Source organism: Bos grunniens, chromosome 11, assembly GCF_055505025.1.
Source record: "Bos grunniens cultivar Pamir isolate PY7600 chromosome 11, Bosgru_T2T1.0, whole genome shotgun sequence".
NCBI lineage: Eukaryota > Metazoa > Chordata > Mammalia > Artiodactyla > Bovidae > Bos > Bos grunniens.
In genome coordinates this window covers 63,904,341-63,916,354 of record NC_141175.1, presented here as the reverse complement: position 1 = coordinate 63,916,354, position 12,014 = coordinate 63,904,341, and the positions used below count along the sequence as shown (strand labels likewise).

Genomic DNA, 12,014 nt, shown 5'->3' with positions numbered 1-12,014 from the left:
TGTGTTGACATTTGTCCTGAAAGTGCAGAAGTAATAGAGGATAGAACTGTTGGAGCTTTAGCACACATCAAGGAAGGAGCATCACATTGTATGAGGGGTCACTGTGTTCTTCAGCCCATGTGCTCATAGTAAAAACGGGAAAAAAAGAAAAGGCAAAAATAGTTTCTCTTAGGAGTATCCTTGATGAGGCAGTAAAAATGACTAATTATATTAACTCTTGACTCTTGACTATACATTCTTCTGACATTCTACGGGATGACACAGGAAGTGCAGTCTTGCTGCACACCGGAGTATGATGGTTGTCTGAAGGAAAAGCACTTGTACAGTTGCCTGAGTTGCAAGCTAAATTAGCTGCTTTCTTACAAAACCATTTTTACTTGGAAGAATGGCTGACAGACCCTCACTTAAGCATCTGGCAGATACTTTCCTCCTTTTTTATTTTTTAATTTTTCTTTTGGCTGCACTGCACAACTTGCAGGATCTCAGTTCACCAATCAGGAGTTGAACCCAGGTCACGGCAGTGAAACTCAGCATCCTAACCACTAGGACCAGGGAATGTCCAAGGCAGATAGTTTTTTGAAAATGAATTAAGTGAGCCAGTCATTGAAAGGGAAATAACTAACAATATTTGTTGCCAGTGATAAAATTCATGCTTTCAAGTAAGAATTAAGAGTTTTGGGAAACTTGTATCTGCTTGCATGTGCTTGATAGTTGCTCTATATTTAAAGACTTTTCTTTAAATATTAACAAATAAGACTTTTTAATATAATGTATAATGAGATGTTTCAACATTTGGAAGATCTGCATAACTCAGTAAACCAGTGTCTTTCAAATGATCAATGCATGATGTTAACAAAAAATAATGAATAGATTAAAGATCCATTCTCATTGCAAGGTAAATCAGACGATTTTGAGATAGCAGAATAGGAAATGCTCTTAGTATGATTTTGATTCCCGTTGCAACTAACCTTTAAGAAAGACTACCCACAAATTCAGTGTGCAAACAGATGTGAGAATCAAACTGTCTGCCCTTAAGTCAGACACTGAAGAGATTTATAGAAAATGTCAAACAGTGTTATTTTCATTTTTTTTGAAAAATACAGTTATTTTCATAAAATTATGTTAATATGTAATGAGTTTATTAATTCATTGAAAAAGAATAATAAATACTTTAATTTTTTTCTGTTTTATTTTCCACTATAGTAAATATGGATAGATGTAACCCAGTTAAACAAAAGCTTTCTAGGAATCTCAGCTTTTAAGATTCTTTTTTAAAAGAGGTCTTGAGAGCAAAAGTTTGAGAACCAATGTTTTAGATGATAGAAGAGTAATTACTAAGTAATCTTTTTTGGGCATTGACTTGTATAGGAAATCACACTGGTGGGGTTTAATATAAGTATTTCTGTGCACTAGAATTACAATTTACAGTAATATCAAAATATTTCTAATTTCTTACTAGTAAATAAATCTATACTGACAGTATAAAAGTCTTCTGAGGAAGTTCATAATTTAATACCTTTTTGTGGCCAAATTAAGGGAAAAGGTTTCTAATGGTTCTTAAAATTACAAAATTGCTAAATCAAAATTTTCAACCAGTCAAAAGGTTAAAAAGTGGCCCAAACTTGGTCATTCTGTAATCTTGACCTTAAATCAGTGGCTACAAGTGTTAAGCTTCTATAAAAGCAATCTTTAACTAGGAAAACTAGCAAAATGCTTAATTCCATCGCTAATAATCCAGACCTTGGGTCTTAACTGTAGTGGGTCATATTATAGTTGAAATTTTTCACCAACTCCTTCCTCTCTTTACCATTTCTTTTTGAGAACCTTCCATCTAGAATTGTTATTTAAGAAAAGATTGGAATTACTTATTATACTTATTGTGTACATAGTCCTTTATTTAGGAGGACTGTCTTAGTACTGTAACAGTAAATATCAAAATGTTTCTTTTTCCTTAAATATAACTCATGGAAAATGACTGAGGTTTACTGAAAAGATCGCATCAGCCAGCATCCCCTTTCCCTGGTTGTGCCTTTGAAGTCTGCCTTTTTCATTTCTGCAGTAGTAAATTTTCTATTATCTTTAAGAATCTTTTAAATTAAGCATTTGTTCATAACAAGCATTTGAACCACTTTTGAAATAACTTCATTGTGATTTTTGTGTGATGAGTTATATTCTCAATTTTAATTATCCTTTTCCCTGGTTTAGTTAAGGAGGAATTAGTATATATCATATCTTTAGCTGGAGTCTTTTTACTCGATGTAAATCTAATTCCAGGGCAAATTTGCTATGTTTTCTCTATACCCTAAATTTTAACTTTGCATTTTCTTTCTTGCATATAAGCCGTAGTAAGATTTTATTAAATTGTTCTTATTAAAGTAACCTCGTCTTTTAAGGTGAGAAGGAGCCTGTTCTAAGGAGATTGAGATGAAAATCAAAAGGAGAATTTAACTTTTTCTCTCTCTTTTTTAGAGCCAGGAAACGTCATTTCAATTCTTATTTCTTCAGAGTTTTTGAAAATGGATTCACTGGTAAGTATTAACAAAAGATCCAACTCTTCTATTCACCTATGCTTGATTTAACATATAACTTGATGTTTTTTTCAAGTGTCTAGAAAATTCGGAGACATCTTCCTAAAGTAGTTGTTGATTCAAGACTGTGATTCATTAGAATCAGCTGCTGGTGTTTGGAGGTACTTTGTTGTATTGGGAAAGGCTTAAGGCTACTGTGTGTCATTTGCGCAGGATGCCTATAAAGCTAGCAACTTATCCTCGGGGGAGGAGTTAGCTGTTGCATCAGATGAAACTAAACAGCATTAATTTTGCCCCAAAAGGGATTTGGCCATAAAACCAAATTAAAAGAAAATTAATTGGAATATATTTGTTTTACTATTTAAATAATTGGTTTAAACTTGTACTGCTCATTTGTGTCTTTCATTTATAGTTAAGCAAACTAAGAAATGAATGCCCAACTGCTAAAAGATGTAATTTTGTATGTGTAAACCACATGCTTATGTCTGTTGTTAAAAATAGTTGATGAAACATAAAAACACAATATATCCATATCAGACTCTTAACACTGAATATATTTTTCTTCTTTTTCCTTTTATTTAATAAATTTCTTTATCATTTAAATGTTTTTTTATATTTTTTGTAGTTTTAAATGAATATTTGCTTTTCACCTCTGGTAAAACTACACAGAGCAAAATATTCCTTTACTGTGTTAACAGATGTGAAGTTCATTTATTTGTTTGAGGTTTTATTGTATTTTTGTACTCCTTAGTCCCTCCCTCTTCTGTTGTTGGTATTAATTGCTTCAGGGGAGGGTTATAAGGAAAAAAGAGAGACTAAAAGAGTCTCTGAGTTTTGATTTTTGTAATCTAAGACCTAAAGCACGATTTTTATATCATAGCAAAATATTTAGAAGAATACATAATTAACCAGTGCTGTTTTTCCCCAAAACACCATCTACCTTGAAAAGTAAATATACCTGACATTGAACAAAGGCAGAAAGCAAGCACAACAGAGCTGAGAAAACCCTAAAGTGACTGAAATTGTTTGTTAGAGAAATAGAGACATAAAATTGTCACTAAGTTTAGTAATAGAAAGTCACATATCTGTACCCTTGAGTTTGTCTACTTAAGATTTATATCTGCCACAATCATGAAGGATGTTCATTACATTGTTGTTCAAAATATTCTAAGAAGTTTGAAATTTTTTCTAGCTATGTTTGTATAAATTTGACCTACTAGACCACTTTGGAACAGTATAGTTTGACGCAAACAGGCAGAGCTAAGTTATTGCCTAGCAATACATGGGTTAAGCCTTTAATGAATCTTTATCTTTGAAAAGTATTGATATGACATTATCCTTTCTGTTTCTATCTTCAACACATTTTCTGTGTTTTTTTGTTTAGGTTGAACAGTGTATACAGTATTGCCACAAAAATATGAATGCCATTGTAGCTACCCCATGCAACATGAACTGTATTAATGCAAATCTTCTTACACGTATAGCTGATCTGTTTACACACAATGAAGTTGATGATTTAAAGGACAAGAAAGATAAGTTTAGGAGGTAATTTTTAAAATTTAATTTTAAAGGTAATGTTCCTATTAGAAAATAATGTTATTTTTATTTCATTTTAGTAAAAATTCTATATTTAGAATATATTTGGAAATCTATTTCCATTTTATTTTAAATGAATTAAAATATGGGGCTTGTCAGGTGGCTCAGTGGTAAAGAATACACCTGCCAATGCAGGAGATGTAGGAGTTGTGGGTTCAATCCCTGGGTTGGGAAGATCCCCTGGAGAAGGAACTGACAACCCACTCCAGTCTTCTTGCCTGAAGAATTCCATAGGCAGAGAAACCTGGTGGGACAGTCCACAGAGTCAGAAAGAGTCCGACACAACCGAGAAACTGAGTGTATCTGCCTGAAGTAAAATGTATTCTGAGCTGATGGCTTGAGGTGAAAAATAGTAACTAAATTAGTTACTTTGTATAAGGCGTATATAAACAGATTATGATGGTGAATTATGTTAAAAATTATCAAAACAGGGCCTTAGTATAAAGGGGAAGAGTTGTGTGAGATGAGGTCAACAGCGTTAGGAGCTGTTTAGGTCATACAGGGAGTGTCTACTTTATTCTAGGTGGAATGGAAGCAGAGGAGTGGCATGATCTGGTTTGTTTTTAAGAAATCAGTCTATTCTGTATGGAGAAAAGACTATAAGGATATAAGAAGCAAGACCTATTTGAAGTCTAGTGCAGTGGTCTAGTGAGAGATGGAAAGCTTAGGACTAGAGTTAGAGGCAGGGGTTCTGGAAGGAAGTAGGTGGATTCAGAGTATGTTATTACAAAGATTTGACAGATTTTCAAATGTGATGATATAGGAAAAGAGAATATTTTAGGATAATTACTAGGTTTTAAGGTTGAGTAACTAAGTGAATGATAGTGTCATTAATAGAGCAGTGACTGGGGTGAGGGGAATCAGAAGATGTGTTTGGATCTTGTTGCTGCTGCTGCTGCTGCTAAGTCGCTTCAGTCGTGTCCGACTCTGTGCGACCCCAGAGACAGCAGCCCACCAGGCTCCCCCGTCCCTGGGATTCTCAAAGCAAGAACACTGGAGTGGGTTGCCATTTCCTTCTCCAATGCATGAAAGTGAAGAGTAAAAGTGAAGTCGCTCAGTCGTGTCCGACTCTCAGCGACCGCATGGACTGCAGCCCACCAGGCTCCTCTGTCCATGGGATTTTCCAGGCAAAAGTACTGGAGTGGGGTGCCATTGCCTTCTCCGTTGGATCTTGTTAGGTTTATTTATTTATTTTTATTTTTTTAGATTTATTTAATATATTTAATATACTTCTTGGACATTCAGGTAGGATGGCAGGTAGATTTAAGTCTGAAGTTTAGGTCAGAGTTCAGGGCTTAAAATAAAAATATGAGTAGATGAGGTTTAAAGCCATAGAACTGAATGAGATTTCCTAGCCAGACCACATGTTCTCCACCGAATTGCAATGACACCTTTACTATAAATCAGGAGATTTTATATGTGAGGTCTCTTTCTGGATTCTCCATTTTGTTCTGTTGATTTCTTTGTCTATACTTTTATCAGTAGGACACTGTCTTAATTACAGTAGCTTTCTAATATTTTTTTGGTATCTAGTAATCTAAAATTCTGGAGAAAGAAATGGAAACCTGCTCCAGTATTCTTGACTGGAGAATCCCATGGATAGAGGAGCCTGGCAGGCTACAGTCCATGGGGTTGCAAGAGTTGGACACGACTTAGTGACTAAACCACAACCACCACCACCAATCTAAAATTCTCCAGCTTTGCCATTCTCCAAGATTGCTATCTTGGTCATTTTATATCCTTTGCCTTTCCACATGAATTTTATAATCAGCCTGCCCATTTTCTCTTTCTTTTTCTCTCATATACATACACACACACACACACACACCTGCAAATTTGAGGGTTAGTATTGAACCTGTAGATTTCGGAAGAGACATCTTAATAATATTGAGTCTTTCTGTTCATGAACATGGTATAACTCTATTTATTTTAGCAGTGTTTTATAGTTTTTAGTATAGAGTCATTTTTCCTTTTTTTTAAGTGAAATTTATTCCCAGGCATTTGAATTTTTTGGTGCTATTATAAATGCTATTTTTGTTTATTTCCGAATTATTAACAAGAGCATAGTGTAAAGACTGCCCAACAATTGGAAGATTCAACAAAGGACAGTTAAGGAGCCTGAGAAGGAAGAGCCAGAGGGTCAAAGGGAAGGCAAAAGGAAAGAGGGTTTCAAAAAGGAGGAAGCAATTAAGTGTTCAAATATGTGTAATGCTGCTACCATGTAGAGTAAGATGAGGACTGAAATGTGGTTGATTGGATTTAAACAACTTTTTTCCAGATGTTTGCTCTGAATGATTACAGAAAAATTAAGTTCATGTCTAACATTATTGTGTTATATGCGTGCTAAGTCACTTTAGTCATGTCTGACGTTTTGCAACACCATTGATTGTAGCCCACCAGGCTCCTCTGTCCATAGGATTCTCTAGGCAAGAATACTGGAGTGTGTTGCCATACCCTCCTCCAGAGGATCTTCCCAACCCAGGGATCAAGCCTGCATCTCTTACATCTCTTGCATTGGCAGGCAAATTCTTTACCAGTAGCATCTCTTGGGAGGTCCAGATTATTATATTATGCATAATAGTAAAGTATTAACATTTATTGAATGTTTAATATTATGTCTGACACTCTTTAAAAACACTATCTCATTTAACCCTTTTAAAATCTTATGCATTTGAAATTAGTAGCCCCATTTTCTAGATGGAGAAAATAAGTTTCAGAGATTTTAAGTTGCCAAAGGTCATGTATGAAATTATTGGTAGACCCAGGATTGTTAAACTTCCCAAATCCTCAATCTGGAATTTTCCTTAACAAAGAACTGAAAGAGAGGTAGACATCCACGTGTCTCATTTTTCTTGTGAAAATTGATTCTTAAGCAATTCTCATTAGTAGATTTACTTACTTAGAGCAGCAAAAAATGTATTATAAATTCCCACGGAAGGACTCTCTAAGGACTTATTAGTCTTATTTTCTACGTGTGCAAATAGGTCAGCATTTATTTTCATCGCTATCAAGTAATTTTGGTATCGTGGATAGAGAAAATTAATTTGTTGGTCATTTGTTGTTACTAGTAAACTTTTTTGTAAGAAGATTGAGAGACTGTTTGATCCTGAGTACTTGAATCCAGATTCTCGGAATAATGCAGCAACATTATACAGGTATATTTTTCTTTAGTATGCTATGTATTGCAGCTAAATTCTTTAATTTTAGTACATTTGAAATTTTCTTCTTGAGTGTTTTTTGTATTGTCTTTGTTGTTTTTTTTATACAATTTTAAAGGTTACTTTCCATTTACAGTTATTACAAAATACTGGCTATATTTCTCACATTGCATAATACATCCTTGAGCTTATCTTATACCCAGTAGTTTGTATTTCCCACTCCCCTCCTCCTATTTTGCCCTTCCCTACACTTTCCCCACTTATGACCACTAGTTTGTTCTCTATTAGTCCGCTTCTTGTTTGTTATATTCACTAGTTTGTTGTATTTTTTAGATTCCATGTGTAAGTAATGACATACAGCACTTGTCTTTCTTTGTCTGACTTATTTCATTTAGCGTAATGCCCTCCATGTATGTTGCTGCCGATGACAAAATTTCGGTTTTATGGTCAAGTAGTATTCCATTGTGTGTGTGTGTGTGTGTGTGTGTGTGTGTGTGTGTATACTCACCACATCTTCTTTATCCATTCCTCTGTTAATGGACACTTGGGTTGTTACATATCTTGGCTGTTGTAAATAATGCATCTATTAACATTGGGGTGTATGTATCTTTTCAAATCAGGTTTTTTTTTTTAATGTCTACCCAGGAGTGAAATTGCTGGATCATATGGTGGTTCTGTTTTTGTTTTTTTGCGAGCCCTCATGCTGTTTTCCGCAGTGGCTGCATCCATTTACATTCTCACTAACAGTGTACAGGTGTTCCTTTTCTCCATATCCTCACCAGCATTTGTTATTTGTGTTCTTTTCAGTGATGTCCATTCTGACAGGTGTGAGGTGATATCTCATTTTGGTCTTCATTTGCATTTCCTTGAGGATTCAGTGTTGAACATCTTTTCATGTCTGTGTTGGCCATCTATATTTCCTCTGTGGAAAAATGTCTGTTCATTTCCTCTAGCCATTTTTTAATCAAGGTATTTTTTTAATTGTATCTTTGTGTTATTATAGATGCTGTTTGTGTAAGAAACTTTTAACAAAAGAAACAGAAAGAAGAATTCCTTGCATTCCTGGAAAAATCAATGTGGATCAGCATGGAAATATTATATACATTCATATAAGGTGTAGTGAAAATAAAATACAGATTCTTAAATGTGAATTAATGGTGTATTTATAAAGCAAAACTACTTCTAAAAGGAATGGGAAACATTTTTTCTTCATGTGATCCAACTCTGATTTAGAAAGATGGTACTTTCAAAACAAAGTTGTAAAAGTATATTTTATCTTGAAAGATATTCTGATCAGTGCCATTAAAATGATTTTTCACTGCTAGATTTCAAGTGTTATATTGAATTTGACAAGAGAACCAGATTTGTTTTCAGATGAATTTTAGAGTGAGGCAAATTGTCTTTAAAATTGGATTTTCTATATTTAGTCTTCATACTTCTTCAGTATTATATTAATGCATAGTTCTTTTTCATTCTCCTTAAGTTCAAAACTAGTTCTCATCCTGAGTTGGGGAGTAGGTGGAAAGGGTTATAAATAGGAATAATGTCTCAGGAAAACAAAAACTTTAAAATATATATGTGTGTTCTCTGACAGTATCCTACTGCTAGTGATTTATTCAGAGAGGTAATGTGGATTTATGAAAGCACTTAGTAAGGACATTGATTGCTGTATATCAATAAAAAACAACACTCAAATGATTAAATGAACTAAAATATGTGTATTTGTATAAAACACAAAACATATTTTGTATTTGTATAAAACACATTTAATTGCTTCTGAATGTTCAGTCTTTGAGAATGTAAAAGAATATGTAGTGTGTGTTAGTTGCTCAGTCATGTCCAACTCTTTGCAACCCCATGGACTGTAGCCCACCAGGCTTCTCTGTCCATGGAATTCTCCAGGCAAGAATACTGGAGTGGGTAGCCATTTCCTTCTCCAGAGGATCTTCCCGACCCTGGGATCGAACCCAGGTCTCCTGTATGACAGGCAGATTCTTTATCATCTGAGCCACCAGGGAAGCCCAAAAGAATGTATAGTTGCATAGAGAATTGATAGTAAATTAAATAAGAAAAAAACCCAGGTTATAAAACAAAACTCAAGGGTCTTCCCTGGTGGCTCAGTGGTAAAGAATCTGCCTGCCATGCAGGAGACACAGATTCGATACCTGGTCTGGGAAGATCCCACCGGCCGTGGAACAACTAAACCTATGGGCCACAACTACTGAAGCCCAAAGTCTGTGCTCTGCAAGAAGAGGGCCCACCACAGTGAGAAGCCCATGCACCGCAACTGGAGAGTAACCCCCCTGCTCGCCACAACTAGAGAAAAAGCCTATGCAGCAAGGAAGACCCAGCACAGCCAAATAAATAAATAAACTATTAAAAAAAAAAAAAAACCAGAAACATGTTCATTAAATATTAACTGTGGTGTTACCTTTGAATGATAGTATTATGGATGATTTTCATTTGCTTTTTGCTTTTCTTCCTATATTAAAAATGTGCAGTACTTTTATTAAAGGAAAAACTGTACAACTGTTAATTTCATATTGTAAACATTAAAACAAATCTAGAGAAAAATATGACATTTGACTCTAGTATTAATAGCACAGTCAACATTAAAATGTTTCATTTTTCTCTTCATATAATAAAGGGAATATAAGCACTTGGGATTTTATACTTCTTTATCTTGAGACTTGAATCACCTTTTGAAAATTATTTCCATTTTGACAGCAATAACTTAATATTGCTGTATGAAAAAACATACTAAATTTGACATCTGTTTTGTTGTTTTATTAAAAGTATTTTTCCTGCAGGTTAGCTGTTAATGACATTTTTTTAATGTCTTTAAATAACTTAAAACAGATGTAGTTTGTAATAACATAATGGTGTTTTGTTGTATCTTGAACTAAAGACAAAAATAACAAAAATTCAAAAACATTAGGGACTTAGAGAAGCATAGGAACTTGTTACATGTAACCATTGCAAATGGAGTTTTAAGTCTTGTCTGCTTATTTAAATTTATATCATTGAACTTAAAAATGTATATTATTGAGACCTGATTGTATATTACTTTATTACTCCATTACTAGAAAATAATTTTGAAAATAATGTACAGAACTAATACATTAATGGAGTGTTTAAAATTACCAATAATTTATGATATGTACAATTAAATATGTTCCATTTAGTGTCATATGCTTAAGTCCAAACTGTTAGCCTGCTTAAACTGTATTTATTTTTAAAAGAAACTCCATACCTCTGTGCTGGGTCTTTGTTGCTTTGCACAGGCTTTTTCTAGTTGTGGAGGGCAGGGGTCCTCTTGGCTGTGGTGTGTCGGCTTCTCACGGCAGTGGCTTCTCTCGTTGCAGAGCACAGGCTCTAGGCACAGGGGCTTCAGTAATTGTAGCACGTGGGCCCAGTTGTAGCAGCGTGTGGGTTCTTGGACAGGCAGGCTTCAATTATTATGGCACACAGGCTTAGTAGCTGCAGCTCGCAGGTCTAGACCATGGGCTCAGTAATCGTGGTGCATGGGCTTAGTTATTCTGTGGCATGTGGGATCTTCCTGGACGATGGATCAAACCGTGTTGCCTGCATTGGCAGATAGATTCTTAACCACTGGACCTCTGGGGAAGTCCTTAAATTATATTTAATTTATAACCCTTTATCTTGAGTAGTAAAATAATTTGGCATTCAGTCTGTGACACTTTTTTCTGTTGTCCACAGGTAAAAACAGAATAAAATTCCCAAATGAAATTTTATCTAGCATTCAGTGTAGTCCCTTCCGTAGCCATCGTTTGGGGAGTGTTCTTGAAAATAAGCCACAAATTTAAAAATATTGGTTTAAAACAAATTGTTTCTATTGCTTACTTGTGAAATAATATAACAACTGAGGCTCTTTTCCCTAGAGATAAGACTTGGGATGTTCATGAGTATTTGAATAGTCTTTTTGAAGAATTAAAATCTTGGAGAGATGTATATTGGCGCTTGTGGGGAACAGTCAACTGGCTAACTTGTTCAAGATGTTATCAGGTGAGTTTTTTTTTTTAATATCCTGTTTTGTAACCACTGAGAGCAGGCTCTTTTGACATATGCTATTTAATTAGTTAGGATGTGTTTGTACAATATCTGACATCTTTTTAAGAAACTAGTGGCAGAAACAATGGTGCTATTAAACATTGCTTGCATCTGACCTCATTTCTCTTACTGTGATCTTCCTCTTTTTTATTTCCATTGCTGAAACAATCAATGACTTGATGAATTTTTATAAAGCCAACAGGTTTTTAAGTGATAGAATTCATTTTTTTCAATAGAAAAAAGATACAGGATTCTTGTTGCCTTTTATTTATTTCCAGCCGAACTGTTTCTCTGTTAGCCCATAAGTTTCTTTAGAAATTCAGAAACACCTTTGCAGATAGGATGCTACTGAGATGTGCCCTATTAATATTAATATTATATTATATTATATTGATATTAATAACATTGTTATTAATAATCATGGTACCAAAAATGTTTTGTCCACTTCTTCTAAATGAAGGCTTAAAAGCACAAGAAAACTTGCAATTTGAAGGTATTTATAATAAATCCTTTTATAAAATAATTAGATCTTTATTGGTCACAATCATTCCTAATTAGTCTTATGTATAAATTCAGAGTGTTCTGCATAAAATATTTTATGAATCCTGTAGGTCTCCCCGCCCCCTCACTTGGGTACTCATTTTCAATAGAGTAAGGCAGC

At 34.4% G+C, this 12,014-nt stretch overlaps 1 protein-coding gene across 12 annotated transcripts in view; it reads left to right on the top strand.

Moving 5' to 3' along the window:
• The window catches only part of SANBR (SANT and BTB domain regulator of CSR), a 63,700-nt gene that overhangs the window by 20,853 nt on the left and 30,833 nt on the right, over positions 1-12,014 (top strand). For all 12 annotated transcript variants that reach the window (XR_015136857.1, XR_015136856.1, XR_015136858.1 and 9 more), the window contains 5 exons: positions 2,470-2,528; positions 3,913-4,073; positions 7,193-7,279; positions 8,286-8,396; positions 11,185-11,308. Coding sequence is in view for 9 of the 12 variants with exons in the window: in XM_086326759.1 (XP_086182885.1) it covers positions 2,470-2,528; positions 3,913-4,073; positions 7,193-7,279; positions 8,286-8,396; positions 11,185-11,308 (542 nt within the window). In the remaining 3 variants the exon portion in view is untranslated. The remainder of the gene's footprint in view (positions 1-2,469; positions 2,529-3,912; positions 4,074-7,192; positions 7,280-8,285; positions 8,397-11,184; positions 11,309-12,014) is intronic.